Raw genomic sequence first — 22,293 nt, forward strand, 5'->3', positions numbered from 1 at the left:
GTTTAATTAAATCATTGGAAATAATCCTAAATAACGGTAAAGTAGCGGGTTTTAAATTAAATAACTCCAAAACGAAGTGTGCATGCACACGAAAGCTCATACCAAAATAAAAACTTAGTTGGTCTTTAAGGTGCTACTGAAGGTATTTTTTTACCAAAACAAAACGTTTGGGTAAAAATCCTACAGTTCAAGAAAAAGAACAACTAGAAATATTAACCAACCTGAAAACCTCCCCAAAGGTGAAATATCTTGGTATCTGGATAACACCAAGACAATTACATTAAGACCAGGTTGGACATTAAGAGAAACATGGAGATATGGGATAGATTGAAGTTATCTTTTTGGGGATGGATCTCTACAGTTAAAATGAATATACAGTGGTGCCTCGCTAGACGAATTTAATTCGTTCCATGGGTTTTTTCTTATAACGAAAAATTTCGTCTAGCGAATCCCATAGGAATGCACTGAATTTTTTTGAATTTTTTTTGCCCATAGGAACGCATTAATTGAATTTCAATGCAATCCTATGGGAAACCGCGATTCGCTAGACAAAAACGAATTCGTCTAGCGAGGCAACCTCCGCTAGAAAAAACCTTTCGTTAAGCGAAAATTTCGTTAAGCAGGGCATTCGTTAAGCGAGGCACCACTGTACTGCCAAAAATTGGCAAAAGGACATATCCAAATTTATCTGGGAAGGACGAAGACCTCAAATAAAACATACCTTGTTAATTAACATCAAAGGGGGGATTTGGTCTACCTGATCTAAAACTTTATTATGCACCAGCCTGTTTCACGTGGATCAGGGAGTGGTGCCTGCTCCTGAATACGAACTTGTTGGATTTGGAGGGGCATGACAACCGATTCGGTTGGCGTGCCTACCTCAATTATGATAAGACCAAGGTACACAAAGCTACCTCAATCACATTGTAAGAAAAGTGTTGTATTTGGTGTGGAGTAAATATAAAGATCTAATTGACCCTGAAGCACCTTGGTTGAACTCACCTTTCGAAGCAAAGGCGGTTAAGAGAAAAAACATGAGTGGAGGCTGGTTAACATATAAATCGTTGTTGAAAGAGGAAGAGAATCAACTAAAGCTTAAAAATTATTATGACACTAGTTGACCCTCCCACGCGTTGCTGTGGGTTATCCCTGTGGCTGCCCCCACCCTGTGACGATCCATGACGCGTTGCTGTGCCTGACTCAGGGTCCTTGTTTCTCAGGAAAGGGGGAGGGTGTGTCCATTTCCCCCTGGACTATGTGTCCCCCCCCCCCGTGGTTGTGTCTCATCCCTGTACGTCAGCCCATGACCTATTTGGGCCCCTCCCCCCCCACCCAGGGCTCCACTCGGGATAGTATTTAAAGGGCTGTAGAGCTGAGGCCTAGTCTGTAAAGTGGAGCTGAGGCCTAGTCTGTAGGCTGTAAAGTAGAGGCGAGGCCTAGTCTGTGGGCTGTAAAGTAGAGCTGAGGCCTAGTTTCTAGGCTTTAAAGTAGAGGTGAGGCCTTCTGTCAGCTTGGCTTGGGCTAGTATTTAAATGCGAGCCGAGGCCTCCGCCCTGTATCTCGATTCCTTGGCCCCGGCCTGACATTGTGGGTTGTCTGGTAATGGCTGCCTTGGTGGTTTCAGTTGCCCGGTTGATGACATCATTATTTGGCGCCACCCTTCAGAGCTTTTGCTGGTGACAGCACACGATCTGCCTTTCTATTGGATGCTATTGGAGTCTTCAGAGCTTCTGCTGGTGATGTCTAATTTCCGCACCACTTTTTGTGTTTAATCATTACTTTAGGTATGAAAGGTGTGCTTTTATGGGGGGGGGGGAATAAAAAATTATGCCAGATCCCTACCTGATGGGCAAGGTACGCTTTGTCCTAATTTGTGGCATTTCGGTTCAGCCGTTACGGAGGAAGGGTGTTACATCCTTGGGAACAGTGGGAACATTTATAGATAGATAGATAGAGATATATAGATTAAGTAATACCTTGCAGGATAGCTCCAATACCATCAACTTAATGAGACATTCAGGCAAGATTTTTTTTAAAAAAAAGGTTTTGGCACAGAACCCTCAGAACTGGAAAATTTGTTAGACACCAAAACTAAACTACGTTCTAGAACAGGGATCAGCAAACTTTTTCAGCAGGGGGCAGGTCCACTGTCCCTCAGACCTTGTGGGGGGCCGGACTACATTTTGAAAAAAAAATGAACGAATTCCTATGCCCCACAAATAATCCAGAGATGCATTTTAAATAAAAGGACACATTCTACTCATGTAAAAACATGCTGATTCCCGAACCGTCCGCGGGCCGGATTTAGAAGGTGATTGGGCCGCATCCGGCCCCCGGGCCTTAGTTTGAAGACCCCTGTTCTAGAATGTACCTCTTCCTCCTTGACTGGGAAGTCAAGGAGGAGGAGGTTAAGTTGGTAATGATTAAATGGGCCTAGGATTTTGGCCACCCTATTCAGATGAGTGATTGGGGGAACCTTTGGAGAGGGAATATGAAATTTTTAGCCTGCTATACCTTTTGCTTGCCGACCAGAAGGTTGGCACTTCGAATCCCCGCAATGGGGTGAGTTCCAGTTGCTCAGTCCCTGCTCCTGCCAACCTAGCAGTTCGAATGCATGTCAACTGCAAGTAGATAAATAGGTACTGTTCCGGCGGTAAGATGAATGGCGTTTCCATGCGCTGCTCTGGTTCGCCAGAACAGCTTAGTAAAAGGTTTCAAAAGCAGCAAGAAATATAAGATAGTATAATTAAAAGGTAAAGGGAGTATGAGGTTCGTCACAGAGAGCAGTATTGAATTTTAAAACAGATATATGATCCCACACGGAGCCTTACCAAGAGAGGCCACGATCCCACGATTCTCCTCCATGACTTCTTTATGCAGGGCTCTCTGGTCAGGATCCAGCAACGCCCACTCCTCATCCGTGAAACAAACAGCGACGTCTTCAAAGGACACTGGACCCTAAAAGAAAAAGGGAAATGTCCTCCTCTGAGACAAAAGTGTTGTTGTAGTTCCACCCCTTCGGACACGACTAAACGACTAAACAACAACAGTTCCATCCCTTGGCCTCTGTCCCCACAAGGCAGCTTCCCCTGACCTGATCTGGTTCCACAGCTGCTGTTTCCTTTCTGCCCCCGTGAAAATGTGAATAAGGAGGTCTTGCTGTCTTCATTCTGTCACCTGTAAGAGAAAAAAAGGTAAGCAGGATGCCAGGAGTGCCTGCTTCTCTCACAGGTGAATCAGGGCATCTCTAAACACAGATGGGCCTTTGAGAAAGCCTGACCTGCTGAGAGCAGTTGGAGGTTTGTGCCCATTTCATATGTTAGTTGTGCAGAAATACATCTCCCCTCCTCTGGACCCTTGTTCCCAACAGTCGTCCCCCCCCAAAAAATATATGAAAATAACCCTCAGATGAGTTGGAAAGGCAACAGAATGAGACCAAACGGAGAAAAACAACCTTCCTCCTTACCCAGCTGCCTCTGTCTTGTGTCCAACGGAGGCCTCTCTGCCTCACAGGAATCCAGGTCCATTTCTGCAAAATGATCATTTTCCTGAAAGAGCAGCAAGGATTAAAAAGAGAGAATGAATGGTGAGAAATATTAGAAAGAGAATTACAAATACAAAAAGTTTAAGGGTGTTAGATCTCATTCCATGGATGACTTCCCAGAAAAAGGATGGGTCATCAGTAGAGCATTATGGGATGCTCTCCATCCTTTTTGGAGCCCCTTGGGAATATCCAGAGGAAAGTCTCTCTCACCTGCTTTCTCTCCTCTGCCTGACTCAGGAGGAAACCTTCGGCCAGGGCCACCGCCTGGGAACTGGTCTCCGCTCCGCATTCCCTCACCCAGCTCTCCATCTCTGGGGGAAGGACAGCCAGGAACTGCTCCAAGATCACCAGGTCCAGCATCTCAGCTTTCGTGTGCCTTTCTGGCTTCAGCCACTGGTGGCAAAAGTGGTAGAGTCGGCTGCAAACCTCTCGGGGTCCTTTGGCCTCCTGGCAGCAGAACCGCCTCAACTGCTGGCTCTGCACCTCTGAGCGGAGGGTGTCCTCCTCACCCAGGATCTTCTGCACTGGGTTTTCCCAGAATCCCCCACTGCTCCCAGTTTGGATGGCATGGCCTCTTCCTGCTCCAGGGCCAGCTGAGTCTCGGTCATCCATCTGTGGTCTCAGGAAGCCTCTGCGAGACCGGAAGGAAGCCTTTTGTCTTCTGCCAAGTTCTGCCTGTGCTAATGAGAAGCTCTAGCAAATCCTACAAAGCAAATACATTGTTCTGTTACAGGATTTGTAGTTCAGGAGAGGAAAATGGTTCTCTGAACAAGCATGGATGAGTCTTGCTAGGAGGCAGGACTGGATGACAGCACAGCCCAAACCATGAAATATCTTCTCAAGAAGAGGGGGAGAAGAGGAAGAGGAAGAGGAAGAGGAAGAGGAAGAGGAAGAAGAAGAAGAAGAAGAAGAAGAAGAAGAAGAAGAAGAAGAAGAAGAAGAAAGCAGCCTCTAGCCCTCCAGCAAGGAAGATTGCAATGCAAAATGTGGAGGCAATGGAAGGGATTTATTGGAGGTGAATCAGCCTAGTTGCTCCTGCCTTCCAGTCAATGCATGAAGTAAAAACTGACTGGCAAGTCAGTCATTGGTATCTTGTGAAATATGGATGCTTGGCTCTAGTGGGGGTCCTCACCCGGGGGTCCTCAGGAATTGCTCCCCACCCCACCCCCACTCCCCTTCTTCTATCTCCTTTTCTTGCAATTGGACTCTCTGCTGCTCTCAAGGCAGACTCCTGGGGTGGGGTCCCCTTTGCATTAAGGGCCAGGTATGCATCTGGCCAACCCCCTGAGGGCCAAGTGGGCACAATCAAAGACATCTCCCTTGGAATTTAGGCAGCTAATTTAGTATTATTATTCTGTTAGACAGCTTAACACTCACACAGCCATTGATGCCAAGGTCCCTGGAGGCTCAGTGAGTAGCAGCGCCCATTTTCGGCTCGGCTGGTTTTCCAGCAAGAATCCCTTTGGGAGAGAGAGGATGTGGTCCTGAGATGCCATGCTCTGGGTGCGAGGGGATTGCTGCAGTGGCCTCCGTGTGGAGCTGCCCTTGGAGACGGCTGGGAAACTGGTTTGCAATGCAGCAGCCAGACTATGGGTTGGGATCCCTCTCTTTACTCCTGGCCTTTCTCTTTCCCACCTTTCCTCCCTCCCTCCTCCTAGTGGGTCTTTTAATGGGGGGGGGGTTCCTAGTCCACCTCCTCGTCCATCTTTGGAAAACCATTTGCACATGTCCCTCTGTTGTGCAATGACGCTGAGCGACGTCACACAGAGTTAAAGTCCTAGGGACTCCTTTGCTTGAAGAAGGGAGATTTCGGGGGAGTTTTGGATCCTCTGATCTCCAGGAAGGAGAGCCTTGCAGACCTGCCCCCCCCGCAGGACCCTCTCCTCCCTGACTTAGGGTCCTGCCCCCCCAGGCACCCTCCCCTGCTGCAGCCCCCTGGGACCCCCCCCGTCTCCCAACTGCACCCTCTTTGGGGGGGGGGGAGAGAGAGGAGACTCACCCGATCATCCCCGGAGTGAAGGGACAGCGATGCAGCCCTTGCAGGAGAGACACCAAAGCAGGAAAGGAGGACTGGGGAGGGAGGGAGGGGCCTTGGCTCTGGAGGACCTGGACCCCCCTTGCTTCCTGTCCTCTCTAGGAAGGCAGCTCGCTTCCCTTTAACCCTTGCAAAGCCGAGTCCACCCAGCTCAGCCCTCTCCCTTTGCAGAACCTGACCTGATCCCGGCCAGCGAGGGGTCTCCCTAATCGGCCTCCGTTGCTGAACTGCAGAAAGTGGGGGGAAGTGACCGAAGAGGGGAGCAACTCGGGAGGAGTGGGGCGCATGCGCAACCTCCTTCCCCCTCCCTCCTCGTTGGGCTGCCCAGAGGGGGGGAGGGGGGCTTGTGCTCGGCCAGAGCAGCTTCCCTTCGGGGCCACGCCCCCTCTCCACACATACAAGATTGATTGATTGATTGATTATTTCTGGACATGTTTCAAAGCCAATATGCTCCTGGCGGGGGGTCTTCCTCGCCACCCGCTAGATCCAGCCCTGATCCTGGGGTCATCTACTCCCACCCCCTGCAATGCAGGAATCTCCGCTAACAGAACAACATCAAACCTTGGGTTACGTAAAAATAGACTATATCAACACACGAGACGTGTAACCGGCTGCACTCTTGCAAAATAAAGTATACTATTACTGTATCATATAAACTTCAACAGAAATGAGTCATGAAATTCAAGGAAACAAGCAGAAGACCCAGTGGATCAGTTCATACTGTGATCAGTTCATGGATCAGGTCGAGACATTGGGATGTGTCTGTTCCACCTGCAGTCCCATAGGTATAAGGGTCCCAAGCCGCATAGGGCTTGCAAGGTCAAAACCAGCACCTTAAACCTGATCCTGTACTCCTCCGGGAGCCAGTGCAGCTGGTAAAGCACTGGATGAATGTGGTCCCGCGGCCGGGACCCCGTAAGGAGCCTTTGCCGCAGCATTCTGCACCCTCTGGAGTCTCTGGGTCAGCTTCAAGGGCAGCCCCGCGTAGAGTGAGTTACAATAATCAAGCCTGGAGGTGACCGTCGCATGGATCACTGTGGCCAGATCAGGGTGAGAAAAGTAAGGCAAAACGCTGCCACGACTCCTTTTATCCACTGGCAACCCTGAGACGGGGGGGGGGGGGATAAAGGAGCAAAAAAAACCCCCGCTGTGCCCAGATTGCGCGGTCCTGGGCCACTTTTCCACTCAAGAGGTAGAGTCAAACAGTCACACTGGCTCAGCTTTGCAGTTAGAGACACAAAACAGATAAACTGGCCTTTCCGTATTTATTAGAGGAAGGAACAACTAATATAAAAGGTTACACAGTTCTCAATAAAAGTTACAGATAATAAAACAAAGACATTACAAAGCTGAAACTCTTCTACTCACATAAGCAAACTGGAAAAACAAACAGACAGAGTCCCAATCCCTCTCCCCCAAGAAGAATGGCATAGAGCAATTGACATTATCCAATTAGATTACAATTAGATCCAATTACATGTGGATTGACCAATGGCAAGGTGATAAGCATTCATCTTCCAGTTGTCAAGGATCAGAGCAGCTGGCCCTTATGAAACTTCAAGGCTTGGGACGGGGAAACTCCCTTGCAGTTCTCAAGCTCTTCTGACAAATCTGGAGTCTGTAAGCAACTCAGGCTGATAACCTCCTGGCTCAAATACACACACTCAAATTTCACACCAGGGCAGCAGGTTTCTCTTGAGCATGTAAATCAGAGAAGGATTTATTCCTGCCTTTACAGACAGGAATAAACTGACAGAGAGAAATTCATCTTAAGGGGAGACAAAAGCACATTCCCAGGATGCTGTAGTTTGCCTTGTCCCACAATGCCTCACGTTCTGAACCAAAGTTTTTAACACACACAAAGATTTCCCCAACTTCACACAAAATCATTTTCTCATCATAAATGAGTAATACTTTTTCATGCATGGTTTTTTTCTATGGTAATATACAAAGGTATATCATTTCCCCTTCCAGAAATGCTGAATTGCTAATTGAAGGAAAATTAAAAAATTCATTCAGTAGCACCTTAAAAACCAACTAAGTTTTTATTTTGGTATGAGCTTTTGTGTGCATGCACACTTCTTCAGATACACTGAAACAGAAGCAACCAGACCCTTATGTATATTCAGAGGGTGGGTGGTGGGTGGGTGGGAATGGGTGATGGGCTGATAGGAGTGGTAAACCTGTTGATGGCTGTTAACAACTGCTGATGACTGCAATTGGACCTGCAGGGGGGGGAAGCAAGGGCAGAGGCGCTAAAGAAAGCTTGATCATGCATAATGAGATAAGAATCCTATGTCTTTGTTCATCCCAGGTGGCTCCATGGTTTTAAGCTTGGTAATGAGTTCCAATTCAGGAACTTCTCTTTCCAGTCTGCTTCTGAAATTTTACTGTAATAAAACAGCTGCTTTGAGATCTTGTGTAGAATGTCCTGGGAGACTGACGTGTTCTCCTACTGGTTTCTCTGTCTTATGGTTCCTGATGTCAGATTTATGTCCATTTATCCTTTGGCGTAGGGTTTGGCCTTTTTGTCCAATATAGAGAGCTGAAGGGCACTGTTGGCATTTGATGGCATACACAATGTTAGAAGATGAGCAATTAAATAGTCCTGAGATGGTATGTTGGATGTCGTTGTGGCCAGTAATGGTGTTGTCCGGGTGTATGTGGCAGCAATTTGGCATCTGGGTTTATTGCAGGCTCTGGTTGTTGTTGTTTAGTCGTTTAGTCGTGTCCGACTCTTCGTGACCCCATGGACCATAGCACGCCAGGCACTCCTGTCTTGCACTGCCTCCCGCAGTTTGGTCAAACTCATATTCGTAGCTTCGAGAACACTGTCCAACCATCTTGTCCTCTGTCGTCCCCTTCTCCTTGTGCCCTCAATCTTTCCCAACATCAGGGTCTTTTCCAAGGATTCTTCTCTTCTCATGAGGTGGCCAAAGTATTGGAGCCTCAGCTTCACGATCTGTCCTTCCAGGGAGCACTCAGGGCTGATTTCCTTAAGAATGGATAGGTTTGATCTTCTTGCAGTCCATGGGACTCTCAAGAGTCTCCTCCAGCACCATAATTCAAAAGCATCAATTCTTCGGCGATCAGCCTTCTTTATGGTCCAGCTCTCACTTCCATACACCACTACTGGGAAAACCATAGCTTTAACTATACGGACCTTTGTCAGCAAGGTGATGTCTCTGCTTTTTAAGATGCTGTCTAGGTTTGTCATTGCTTTTCTCCCAAGAAGCAGGCGTCTTTTAATTTCGTGAGTGCTGTCACCATCTGCAGTGATCAAGGAGCCCAAGAAAGTAAAATCTCTCACTGCCTCCATTTCTTCCCCTTCTATTTGCCAGGAGGTGATGGGACCAGTGGCCATGATCTTGGGTTTTTTGATGTTTTTTGATGTTGAGCTTCAGACCATATTTTGCGCTTAGATCAATGCCTTGTCGTGGCGAAGGGGCTTGAATAACTCAGAGAAGCTATGAGCTATGCCATGCAGGGCCACCCAAGATGGACAGGTCATAGTGGAGAGTTTTGACTAAACGTGATCCACCTGGAGAAGGAACTGGCAAGCCACTCCAGTATCCCTGCCAAGAAAACTCCATGGACAAAGACAACAGGCAGGTTCTGGTACCCGTGTCCATGTTAAGTCTGATGGTTGTATTATTGTGGGTGAGGAGTTGTTTAAGATTGGGTTAAACAACTCCTCACCCATCCCAGACAGAAAATTTAAAAAATTTAACCACACCCCAACTCACCACATTTTAAAAGGCCATTTGATATCAATCAGCCAAAGGGTTGGGTAAAGAGGTGTATTTTTCCCTGAAGCCTAAAGCTGTATAATGAAGGGTTTTTTCACCCTTTATATGAATTCTTTGATGAGAACTGGGAGAGGAGATAAAGCAGAAGCAATTATATGGTTTCTTCCATATGAATTCTTTGATGGAAAATGAGACTGTGCCTGTGACTGAAGCACTTTCAACATTCCATGCCCTGCTAGGATTTCACCCCTCTGTGAATTCTCTGGTGCTTAGCGAGATAGGAGCTTGTACTGAAGCTCTTTCCACATTCCATGCACTGATACGGTTTCTCCCCCGTATGAATTCTTTGATGGGAAGTGAGGTCAGAGCTCTTCCTGAAGCTCTTTCCACATTCCACACACTGATATGGTTTCTCCCCTGTATGAATTCTTTGATGGCAACTGAGAGCGGAGCTACAGCTGAAGCTCTTTCCACATTCCAAGCACTGATAGGGTTTCTCCCCTGTATGAATTCTTTGATGGGAAGTGAGAGAGAAGCTGGTAATGAAGCTCTTTCCACATTTCAAACACTGATAGGGTTTCTCCCCTCTGTGAATTCTTTGATGGGTCATGAGGTTGGAGCTCTTACTGAAGCTCTTTCCACATTCCACACACTTATAGGGTTTCTCCCCTGTATGAATTCTTTGATGGGAAGTGAGAGAGGAGTTGTGACTGAAGCTCTTTCCACATTCCACACACTGATATGGTTTCTGCCCTGTATGAATTCTCTGATGCTTGGTTAGATCAGAGCTCGTACTGAAGCTCTTTCCACATTCCACACACTTATAGGGTTTCTCCCCTGTATGAATTCTTTGATGAGAAGTGAGATTAGAGCTGGTACTGAAGTTTTTTCCACATTCCAAGCAATTATATGGTTTCTCCCCTGTATGAATTCTTTGATGGAAAGTGAGATCGGTGCTCCGAGAGAATCTCTTTCCACATTCCACGCATTGATAGGGTTTCTCCCCTGTATGAATTCTTTGATGGGAAGTGAGATCGGTGCTCCGACAGAATCTCCTTCCACATTCCATGCACTGATAGGGTTTCTTCCCCAAATGAATTCTTTGATGGGAAGTGAGAGAGGAGTTGTGACAGAAGCTCTTTCCACATTCCAGGCAATTGTATGCTTTATCCCCTGTATGGATTCTTTGATGGGAACTAAGATCGGTGCTCCGACAGAAACTCTTTCCACATTCCATGCACTGAAAGGGTTTCTCCCCTGTATGAATTCTTTGATGGTCAGTGAGGTGGGAGCTCCTTCTGAAGCTCTTTCCACATTCTGCACACTGATAAGGTTTCTCCCCTGTATGAATTCTTTGATGGGAAGTGAAAGAGGAGTTGTGACTGAAACTCTTCCCACATTCCACACACTGATATGGTTTCTCCCCTGTATGAATTATTTGATGGGAAGTGAGATTCGAGCTCATACTGAAGCTCTTTCCGCATTCCAAGCACTGATAGGGTTTCTCCCCTGTATGAATTCTTTGATGGGACGTGAGATGGTGGCTCTTACGAAACCTCTTTCCACAGTCCACACATTTATAGGGTTTCTCTCCTGTATGAATTCTCTGATGGGAACTCAGAGAGGAGCTCGCACTGAAGTTCTTTCCACATTCCATGCACTGATAGGGTTTCTCCCCTGTATGAATTATTTGATGGGAAGTGAGATGGGAGCTATGACTGAAGGTCTTTCCACATTCTATGCACTGATAAGGTTTCTTCCCAGTGGGATTTCTTTGACAGGAAGTGGAATGGGAACTTTTTCCACTTTCAATATATTTATAAGGTTTTTCCATTGTGGGGATTTTGTTCTGGTCACCCTTGTTATTGATTTCCAGTTCATCACTGTCTGCAATGAAGAGAGAAATGGATTAGTGCCTATTGGAGAAGAAGAGCCCACAATTCATGAAGAATACTTGTTAACACTGGTAATACCTGTAGAGGAATAACATGTGGGCTAGATGGGTGGTTTCAGGGTTGGATGCATATATTAACGAAGATCAACTGACATCAGTTATATAATTAATTTTTTTATTGGATTTTCATTTAAATGTTTACATAGACAATCAAATATAAATAATAAGAAATATAGGATTCTCTTGAACCCTTGGACTTCCCACCACCCCTCCCTGGGTTCCATATATACCGGTATCCTTTTCTTTTGCATATTTTATCTTTCTCTATTATTTCATTTTTCCATAGTATCTCAAGTCTTTTTTACATTACAAGTGTTATTTAAGTCCTGGTAAAGATTTCAATCTTTGTACAAAATATTTCTTTCATATCTCCAATTTTATTCAACAGATCTCTGGTTTTTCCCATTCTATTGCTTCCCTCTATTTCTCTGTATTGCTCGTTTAAGAAGGCCCTCTTGTCTCTCCTTGCTATTTTTTGGACATCTGATTTCAATTTCCTGTATCTTTCACTATCTCCCTCCCATTTTGCATGCCATCTTTCCCCCGCTATTTGTAAGGCTTCATTGGACAGCCACTTTGCTTTCTTGCATTTCCTGTTGGTATGAAGGAGTTAAATTGTACACAGGATATTGCGTTCTGTCACTGGGAATGCTGGGAATGTATGAGCTTGTATAACTATCTCTGTATGAAAAGGGGAGTTCTCTTCCTGTTCTTCCTAATTGCTTTGTGTTCTGTTCTATGGAGAGCATGTCAGCTCAATCCCTAGGAATGTAAATAAATATAGCTCAAAGATAAGGAGCTCAATGCTGTCCTGTTTTATTCCTACTTGAGACCAGCCGCTGTGCTACTGTTGTGCTCTCTGCTGAAGGGAGACGAAAAGCAGGACACTTCAGAAGTGTGCTGGGCGGCCATTATTGCCTAATTAGTCTCCCGGTCACGTTATTGAGGTTTCACCACCTCATCAATCAAAGTTGATCATAAAACTATAAATTATTGAACATTTCCTTTTCTTTTCTTTTCAAATATTTTTTATTCTTTTTCCTAATACAGAATCACAAAAAGCAAAACAAAAATCCTTGATAATTAAAAGGTTCCTTTCACTTTTCCGGCTATAGGCAAGTTAACTGCATTACAGTCCTCTCAATGGGGGAGATCGACTTCCTGTTTGAATCTCCTCCCGTGGCCAATTCATTCCAATTACTGAAAAAATTCTTAAATTTCTCCTTTTACTCACGGTATCCAATGTCTTTAATTTTGTTCAGTTTTTAGGAAGAACTGATTGCTGTTGCCTGCCAGGATCGCAGCTTCTTGCCTCCGAGATAGCTATACGCCGATGCGTCGCGTTAGCTCAAAACCCCCTGCTCTCTCGCTGCCCAAAAATAGGCTAGCCAAGGGAGGGGGGAGCTCGCTTCTGGCGTCCGAGGATCCACATCCCCGAAACGCTCAATTCGGGGTTTCTTCTGGGGGATCTCACCCCCCACCATGCCTTTCAGAGCAGTGGGCAGACAGGAAAGCTCTTAGAAATGTGCTGCTGGACCCTTTGGAGGCTCAAGAAACCCACTTGAGCTTTTGGGGGGTCACCTTCTCGCTTTTCCCCGACCACTCGGGGTGAGCAGAGTCCATTCCTAAGAACTGAGCTCACACCCCATTGCCATTTTTACGGCAAACTGGAAGTCTCAACTGACATCCTTATATGAACCTGTGATTCAATAAGCCTGGCTCTTCTCGTGAATGGATGTTGTTTGGCTCCATCATGGAATCCCCTCCATTTCCAATATCAGTCTTCTCTTTGGTCAACCAAAGACTGACAGGAGCAAAACAAAAACAGAAAACCCCACAGGAGCTACTTCAACTTCCCTAACAACTCAGAGGTTTACATTTAAAATCGGCTGGCAATTCAGACCAGTCTGATAATTGTTTAAGAAGCTGCAACTGGAGAAAGAACATTCACGGAAAAAAACAGCACCGGTAAATTACTGTTCAAGTTTTATTGTTGGAATATTGTAATCCCAGGTGTTTTAAGGGGGAAAATATATGAGGTTTGTCACAGAGAGCAGTATTGAATTTTAAAACAGATATTATGATCCCACAAGCAGCCTTACCAAGAGAGGCCACGATCCCACGATTCTCCTCCATGACTTCTTTATGTAGAGCTCTCTGGTCAGGATCCAGCAACGCCCACTCCTCATCCGTGAAACAAACAGCGACATCTTCAAAGGACACTGGACCCTAAAAGAAAAAGGGAAATGTCCTCCTCTGAGACAAAAGTGTTGTTGTAGTTCCACCCCTCGGCCTCTGTCCCCACAAAACCGTTTCCCCTGACCTGATCTGGTTCCACAGCCGCTGCTTCCCTTCTGCCCCCATGAAAAGATGAATGAAGAGGTCTAGCCAGTATCATTATGCCACCTGCAAGGGAGAAAAAAAGCAAGACTCACTGAGACGGCTAGAGCGCTGGTGGCGGAAAACTCACTCTGAATCAGACCGGACACGGGCTAGAGCTCAACGTCGAGCCAACCAAGTGGCGATGGCGACGGCAAAGAAGACTTTCTTCATCGCCTCTATTGCATCTGCAGAAAATAGTAGCAGGAGACCCTTTCAGATGGTTCACAATTTAACAGAACCACTTCACCATCGGGGCCTTGTAAAGACCCCAAGCTCTCCTGCAACGATTTTGCAAAGTTTTTTGCAGATAAAGTCGCTCAGATTCGGAAGGGGTAGACACCACCGTGGGAGCAGGGCCGGGGCGGGAGAGTGCTTGGGCTCTGTCTGATCGAGTTGCATGGAATCAATCTCAATCTGTGACCTCCGAGGATGTGGACAGGCTGCTTGGACGAGTGAAACCGACCACCTGTCCCGTTGATCCTTGCCCATCCTGGCTAGTAAAAGCGAGCCGTGAAGGGCTGGGCGATGGGCTCTGCAGGGTGGTGAATGTTTCCCTCTATGAGGGAGCCTTCCCAGACCCGTTGAAAGAGGCGGTCATTAAACAATATGGCCAACTATCGCCCAGTCTCAAATCTACCATTCTTGGGCAAGATGATTGAGCGGGTGGTTGCTGAATAACTCCAGACATGCCTGGAAGAAGCGGACCATTTGGATCCCTTCCAGTCGGGATTCAGGCCTCATCATGGGACTGAAACTGCCTTGGTCGCACTGGTCAATGATCTCCGGCAGGCTAGGGACAAAGGTGAGAGCTGTTTCCTAGTCCTGCTGGATTTCTCAGCGGCTTTTGACACCATCGACCATAACATCCTTCTGGACCGTCTAGAGGGGTTGGGAGCTGGGGGCACTGTCATACAGTGCTTCCGCTCCTTCCTCCTGGGCCGTGTTCAGAAAGTGGTGGGGGGGGGATGAGTGTTCAGACCCCTGGGCTCTCACTTGTGGGGTGCCTCAGGGTTCTGTCCTCTCCCCCATGCTTTTTAACATCTACATGCAGCTGCTGGGAGAGATAATCAGGAGGTTTGGGCTGGGTGTTCATCAGTATGCAGATGATACCCAGCTTTTACTATTTAATGCTGTATTATTGTTTTAATAATCAATTGGGAGCTGGGTATAAATAAATTATTATTATTATTATTATTATTATTATTATTATTATTATTAAGTAGGATGCCAGGAGTGCCTGCTTCTCTCACAGGTGAAACAGGGCATCTCTAACTACAGATGGGCTTTGGAGAAAGCCTGACCTGCTGAGAGCATTTGGAGGTTTGTGCCCATTTCATATGTTAGTTGCATAAAAATACATCTCCCCTCCTCTGGAGCCCTGGCCCCAACAGCCAGCCCACAAAAAAGATGAGAAGAACTCACAGATTAGTTGGAAAACCAACAGAATGCGAACAAATGGAGAAAAACCACCTTCCTCCTCACCTAGTGGCCTCTCTCTGGTGTCCAACGGAGGCCTCGTCGCCTTACAGGAATCCAGGTCCATTTTTGCAAAATGATCATTTTCCTGAAAAAGTAACAAGGATTCAAAAGAGAGAGAATGAAAAATACAAAAAGTTTATGAGTGTTAGATCTAATTCCATGGGTGCCTTCCCAGAAAAAGGATGGGCCATTAGTAGACATCAATACCAGGAAAGATTCTAGAGCAGATCATTAAGCAAACAGGAAAGATTCTAGAGCAGATCATTAAGCAAACAGTCTGTGAGCACCTAGAAAGAAACTCTGTGATCACTAAAAGTCAGCATGGGTTTCTGAAAAATAAGTCATGTCAGACTAATCTGATCTCATTTTTTGACAGAATTACAAGCCTGGTAGATGAAGGGAACGCTGTGGATGTAGCCTATCTTGATTTCAGCAAGGCCTTTGACAAGGTGCCCCATGATATTCTTGTAAAGAAGCTGGTAAAATGCGGGCTAGACAATGCTACCATTCAGTGGATTTGTAACTGGCTGACTGACCGAACCCAAAGGGTGCTCATCAATGGCTCCTCTTCATCCTGGAGAGTAGTGACTAGTGGGGTGCCACAGGGTTCTGTCTTGGGCCCAGTCTTATTCAACATCTTTATCAATGACTTGGATGATGGGCTTGAGGGCATCCTGAGCAAGTTTGCAGATGACCCCAAATTGGGAGCGGTGGCTAATACCCCAGAGTACAGGATCACACTTCAAAATGACCTTAACAGATTAGACAACTGGGCCAAAGCAAATAAGATGAATTTTAACAAGGAGAAATGTAAGGTACTACACTTGGGCAAAAAAAATGAAAGGCACAAATACAGGATGGGTGACACCTGGCTTGAGAGCAGTACATGTGAAAAGGATCTAGGAGTCTTGGTAGACCACAAACTTAACATGAGTCAGCAGTGTGATGTAGCAGCTAAAAAAGCCAATGCAATTCTGGGCTGCATCAATAGGAGTATAGCATCTAGATCAAGGGAAGTAATAGTACCACTGTATTCTGCTCTGGTCAGACCTCACCTGGAGTACTGTGTCCAGTTCTGGGCACCGCAGTTCAAGAAGGATACTGACAAACTGGAACGTGTCCAGAAGAGGGCAACCAAAATGGTCAAAGGCCTGGAAACGATGCCTTATGAGGAACGGCTTAGGGAGCTGGGTATGTTTAGCCTGGAGAAGAGAAGGCTAAGGGGTGATATGATAACCATGTTCAAATATATGAAAGGATGTCATATGGAGGAGGGAGAAAGATTGTTTTCTGCTGCTCCAGAGAAGTGGACACGGAGCAATGGATTCAAACTTCAAGAAAGAAGATTCCACCTAAACATTAGGAAGAACTTCCTGACAGTAAGAGCTGTTGGACAGTGGAATTTGCTACCAAGGAGTGTGGTGGAGTCTCCTTCTTTGGAGGTCTTTAAGCAGAGGCTTGACAGGCATATGTCAAGAATGCTTTGATGGTGTTTCCTGCTTGGCAGGGGGTTGGACTGGATGGCCCTTGTGGTCTCTTCCAACTCTATGATTCTATGATTCTAGAGCATTTTTGGATGTTCTCCATCCTGTTTGGAGCCCCTTGGGAGTATCCAGAGGAAAGTCTCTCTCACCTGCTTTCTCTCCTCTGCCTGACTCAGGAGGAAACCTTCAGCCAGGGCCACTGCCTGGGAACTGGTCTCCGCTCCACATTCCCGCACCCAGCTCTCCATCTCCGGGGGAAGGACAGCCAGGAACTGCTCCAAGATCACCAGGTCCAGCATCTCAGCTTTCGTGTGCCTCTCTGGCTTCAGCCACTGACGGTCAAAGTGGTAGAGTCGGCTGCAAACCTCTCGGGGTCCTTCAGCCTCCGGGCAGCAGAACTGCCTCAACTGCTGGCTCTGCACCTCTGAGCGGAGGGTGTCCTCCTCACCCAGGATCTTTGGCACTGGGTTTTCCCAGAATTGCCCACTGCTCCCAGATTGGATGGCATGGCCTCCTCCTGCTTCAGGGCCAGCTGAGTCTTGATCATCCATCTGTGGCCTCTAAGAGATTGGAAGGAACCCTTTGGTCTTCTTCCAAGTTCTGCCTGTGCTAATGAGAGGTGCTAGGAAATCCTACAAAGCAAATACATTGTTCTGTTATAATGCTGATACACCATAAGGAGAAGGAAAATGGTTCCCTGAGCAAGTGTGCATGAGACTTGCTAGCAACCAGCGTAGGATTGTACCACAGCCCAGACTCTGCCCAGGAAAGTACCATGCCAATTCTGCAGACAACTGGAGGTGGGAGAGGGGGGTTACTGGGGTGGGGTCCCTTTTTCTTGGTAATCTTGGGGTACTCCTGGATCCAACATGTTTCCTGAAGACTCACGTGGGGGGAGAAGAAAGGCCCAATAAAATACACACACACACACTCCATTATCATTTGATGCAATCTGGTTGATCTAAATTCGAATTCAGACAAAAATCATTTCATTCTATTTGAACCCGTCTCCCAAGTTCCTCAACAGATGAGCGAGTTTCATTCGCCACCTAAGAGGAAAAATGACTTCCTCCAATTTAACCCAAGCACATCCACAAGGGCTCTTGAGTAGACGTTTGGCTGTGGGATGCTGAATGTTCTGTTTCCCCCTTTTCTAGATTCAGGTAGGTAGTCGTATTGGTCTGACACAGTCTAAATACATTAAAAAAAATTTAAACAAATGTCCAGTAGCACCTTAGAGACCAACTAAGTTTGTTCTTGGTACAAGCTTTCGTGTGCATGCGCACTTCTTCAGATACACACAGGTCTGTATCTGAAGAAGTGTGGATGCACAAGAAAGCCTGTACCAAGAACAAACTTAGTTGGTCTCTAAGGTGCTACTGGAATTTTTGTTTATTTATTTTTTTTATATTCCCCCCTTTTCTGATTTTTTTCTGTTTTGGTTTAAACTAACTCACGAACTAAGAAGCAATACACCGCCCACTAGCAGTGAAACATTTCTTGCAGATCTTGCTGCAAATTTGTTGCACTATTTTTGTGATATACAAAACCCCAGGAGAAAGTTATTCCAGAAAGAGAATAGAAAGATAACAAAAACACACCCAGGCCCCAACCGGCACTGCATCTTCACAGCAGGATCAGACCACTGCCAAGAGTCCTGGCTTCCTCCCAAACACCTGAGGCTGTCCTTTGCTAAGGATGCTGAGAGCTGCTAGGAGACACCCCCCCTGGGATCCCTAGGAAGGGGAGCTCAGTGGGGGGGGGGGCGTGGAGGGAGAGGGTCTCCCAACCACTCTCAGCACTGGGGGGGGGGCTGCCTCTTTCAACCCCAGCTCAGGTTTGCTTCTTTCCCAGTGGGTCCTATGAAGATGAGACCTTCCCTGCTTCTCAACAGGACATTCCTTCCCGCCTCCAAACATGCTCTGGGGGCTTGCATGTCTGAATGGGCGCAAGTGTGCCAGCTAGGATCAGGCCAGAGGAACCCTCTTGTGTCCAGCCTCCTCTTACCACAGGGCTAAACCTGGTGCCTCTCCTGCCCAGCGCACCTGCAGGACTGGAGCACAAGAGCCAAGCTCTCCTCCTGGGATTTTCGAGCAACAGGGATTCAGGAGCATGGCTGCCTCGGAGGGAGAGCAGAGCCACCCTGGCCAGGAGCCACCCATCGCCCTCTCCTCCTCCTCCTCCTCCTCCTCCTCCTCCTCCTCCTCCTCCTCCTCCTCCATGAACTGGCCCCATCCTCTTTCAAGCCACCCGGCTTGGTGGCCATCCCTGCCTCCTGCAGGAGGGGGTTCCACAGTTCAACTCGGCATCTCCTTCTACCAAAAGGCTATCTATCTTGCAGAGGTCGGGCTTGTTGTTGTTTTCCATTTCTTGCATCCCCAAACTGCGGCTCTCCAGATGTTTTGGCCTACAACTCCCATGATCCCTAGCTAACAGGACCAGTGGTCGGGGAAGATGGGAACTGCAGTCCAAAACATCTGGAGGGCCAAAGTTTGGGGGTGCCTGGTCTATGCCAAGCATTTCTGTCTGGCTGCAGCCTGTGCTAAGAGACGTGGCTGGTTCCTAAATCTGAAGGGGGTTTATTTGCGTGCCCCTTTTTCCCTGACCCACAGACGCCTCTCCAAAGGGGCAAGCAGCACATTTATACAAATGCAGACTATACAGTACTGTAGTTGCAAACCTCAGCAACCTCGCCCCTCACTGGCAGGACCCCCTGCTCCGGGGGGGGGGGTCTCACCTCCCCTGCATAAGCCCCCCTCCCCTGCTGCAGCCCTGGGACCCCCCAGGAAGAAGAGACTCACCGGATCCCCGTGCAGGAGTGCAATGCCGCATTTGCAGGAGAGGAAAGCACCCCCCCCCCGCTTTTCCTCTGGAGGACCTGGCCCCCCTTTTACTTCCTGTCCTCTCTAGGAATGCAGCTCAGCTCCCTTTAACCCTTGCAAAGCCGAGTCCCCCCCCCTGCTCAGGCCTCTCTGCGTTTTCTCTCGTGCATTCCACAATCCTAGAGATGCTTTTCTTGGAGGGAGGGGACCCTCTTGGTTGGTCTCTGATCCGCTCCCTCCCTTGGCCAGAAACTGGAGGGTCTTCCCGATAGGATGCCTGGTGCAAACTAATGACTTCCTAAAAATCGCTGCAAACCCCCCTCCCCGCCCAGATGGCCTGGGTTGCTGTGCGTAAGAGAAACCTAGTGGACAAGCCGTGGCAAGGATGGGCCCATCTGCTTCATCCAACCAGGTCTCTGTCACACAGGTAAAGGTAAAGGGACCCCTGACCATTAGGTCCAGTCGTGACCGACTCTGGGGTTGTGCGCTCATCTCGCATTATTGGCCGAGGGAGCCGGCGTACAGCTTCCGGGTCATGTGGCCAGCATGACAAAGCCGCTTCTGGCAAACCAGAGCAGCACATGGAAACGCCGTTTACCTTCCCGCTGGAGCGGTACCTATTTATCTACTTGCACTTTGATGTGCTTTCGAACTGATAGGTGGGCAGGAGCTGGGACTGAACAATGGGAGCTCACCCTGTCATGCCGACCTTCTGATCGGCAAGCTCTAGGCTCTGTGGTTTAACCCACAGCGCCGCCCCCCCCCACGTCCCATGCCATAAAACAGTAGTGGGTGGTAATTCAACTCAATTATGCTAATGGAAAGATTCGCACTTGAGCAAGGGTTTTCCCCGCCTTTCTCCAGATGCACCATGTGCCAGCCAACCTCCCGTCAGTTCTCTCTTCTGGTTTAGATCTTTTTTGGGGTGGTTGCTGCTTTTAAAATCAAGCAGTGTATGAATGTTATGAACTAAAGTAATAGACAATGTTGATGATGGCTGCTTGACCCCAGAACACATTGCTGAGCTGGGGAACTGTGTTGCAAAATGCAGGGAAGGGCACATTTTGAAGCCCTGGGATGTCTTGCTTAAAATGCTTTCCTCTTTGCCTCTATGCCTCTGTGTGTCAAAGTGCAATCAAGGCCGGATGAGCTGGCCCTGTCTGGAACACAGAAGGGCTTATCAGCTGCTATGCCTGACGCATAGTCTTACTCAAGGCTGCTGGAAGTTGCTAGCTTGACGCGTAAACTGAAGGCTTACTGAAGGCTGAAGGAAAATAAAAAAATTCCTTCAGTAGCACCTTAAAGACCAACTAAGTTTATATTTTGGTATGAGCTTTCGTGTGCATGCACACTTCTTCAGATACACTAGAAACAGAAGTGTCAGACCCTATATATATACAGAGGGTGGTCGGGGTGGGTGGGAATAAATCTGACATCAGGAACCATAAGACTGAAAAACCAGTAGGAGAACACTTCAATCTCCCAGGACTTTCTATACAAGATCTCAAAGCAGCTGTTTTATTACAGAGAAATTTCAGGAACAGACTGGAAAGAGAAGTTGCTGAATTGGAAATCATTACCAAGCTTAAAACCATGGAAGCACCTGGGATGAATAGAGACATCGGATTCTTATCTCATTATGCATGATCAAGCTCTCTTTAGCACCTCAGCCCAGGACTAATTGCAGCCATCAGCAGCCATTAACAGCCATCTCCAGGTTTACCACTCTCATCAGCCCACCACCCATTCCCACCCACCCCCACCACCCTCTGTATATATATATAGGGTCTGACACTTCTGTTTCTAGTGTATCTGAAGAAGTGTGCATGCACACGAAAGCTCATACCAAAATATAAACTTAGTTGGTCTTTAAGGTGCTACTGAAGGAATTTTTTTATTTTGCTTCGACTCAGACCAACACGGCTACCTACCTGTAACATGAAGGCTGAAGGCTTTGTTGAGTCAGCATGTGTTTTATGCACAGGACCGAACACAGGAAGATCCTTATACGAACTTGTGACCCCCCCCTTGCGTACGCACATTTAGAAAGGAGGGGGAAAGGAGCCCAAAGAAGTGTATAAGAAGCTTTGCAATTTGTGTTTCTTTACTCTTGTCGTGAGCTGATCACCTTGAGTCTCTTATTAATAAGAATTAAATTCTTTCTCTGAATTCAACCCCGGTGTCATTATTGACTATCTTTGTCCTGCCTGGGCGCAACTTAAAGGACCCTTAGTAGCTGATAAGGCTACATAATCACAAGTTTCAGGGCGGTCACAACATACAAGCACAATATAAAAACAATATACAGACTTCCAGTTTGCCAGGAAGGGGAAGAAGGAGCTGGTGACTTTCTTCAGGGAGTGCTGTTGCCGTGTTTAGAGACTGGAGGGGCTCCATTTTGAAAATTTTCATTCCACCTTTAGTTGCAGACATGGAACTGTTACATCTCATGTCTGTTTACATTCCAGCACAGTCTACTGGGAAATTCTGTTGTGTATAGCTTTTGTTTTTGTTTTTGAGACTCTCTCGCTGAGAAGACAAAGAGAGAGACGACATGTTTCTTTGTCCTGATTTATGATTAATAAATCCATAGTGTTAGTATGCTTCCACAAACCTCGCGGCTATTCTGTTTGCACAGTTTGCTCTGCTGATAAAGTGTGCCCAGTGTCTGGGAGACCTGGGTCACTGATTCATGTCGGAGCAGAGGCCGATGTATCTATGCAGCGGGACGGCTGGAAGGAGACGACCCAGCTGGGGGCTATCCAGCTGGCCTTTCAACCCTCTGCATTTCAACCCTCTGCATGCCGACACTCAGTGGATGCTTTGTGTCCCCAAATCTCCTGG

General features: G+C 47.2%; 3 protein-coding genes across 3 annotated transcripts in view; 2 read left to right on the plus strand and 1 right to left on the minus strand.

Moving 5' to 3' along the window:
• LOC132592076 (uncharacterized) overlaps window positions 1-19,507 on the minus strand; it is an 80,990-nt gene extending 61,483 nt beyond the window's left edge. The window contains exons 1-7 of the mRNA XM_088668974.1: window positions 19,429-19,507; window positions 16,777-17,259; window positions 15,147-15,228; window positions 13,606-13,688; window positions 13,385-13,511; window positions 9,576-11,215; window positions 1,914-1,916 (exon numbers count right to left, since the gene is read on the minus strand). Of these exons, the coding sequence (XP_088525100.1) occupies window positions 1,914-1,916; window positions 9,576-11,215; window positions 13,385-13,511; window positions 13,606-13,688; window positions 15,147-15,228; window positions 16,777-17,178 (2,337 nt within the window). The 5' untranslated portion in view covers window positions 17,179-17,259; window positions 19,429-19,507. The remainder of the gene's footprint in view (window positions 1-1,913; window positions 1,917-9,575; window positions 11,216-13,384; window positions 13,512-13,605; window positions 13,689-15,146; window positions 15,229-16,776; window positions 17,260-19,428) is intronic.
• LOC148686099 (uncharacterized) overlaps window positions 1-22,293 on the plus strand; it is a 580,325-nt gene that overhangs the window by 411,290 nt on the left and 146,742 nt on the right. The gene's annotated exons all lie outside the window — the stretch shown is intronic.
• The window catches only part of LOC118078417 (uncharacterized), a 295,133-nt gene that overhangs the window by 55,582 nt on the left and 217,258 nt on the right, over window positions 1-22,293 (plus strand). The gene's annotated exons all lie outside the window — the stretch shown is intronic.

This window comes from Zootoca vivipara, chromosome 4, assembly GCF_965207765.1.
Source record: "Zootoca vivipara chromosome 4, rZooViv2.hap1.1, whole genome shotgun sequence".
Lineage (NCBI taxonomy): Eukaryota > Metazoa > Chordata > Lepidosauria > Squamata > Lacertidae > Zootoca > Zootoca vivipara.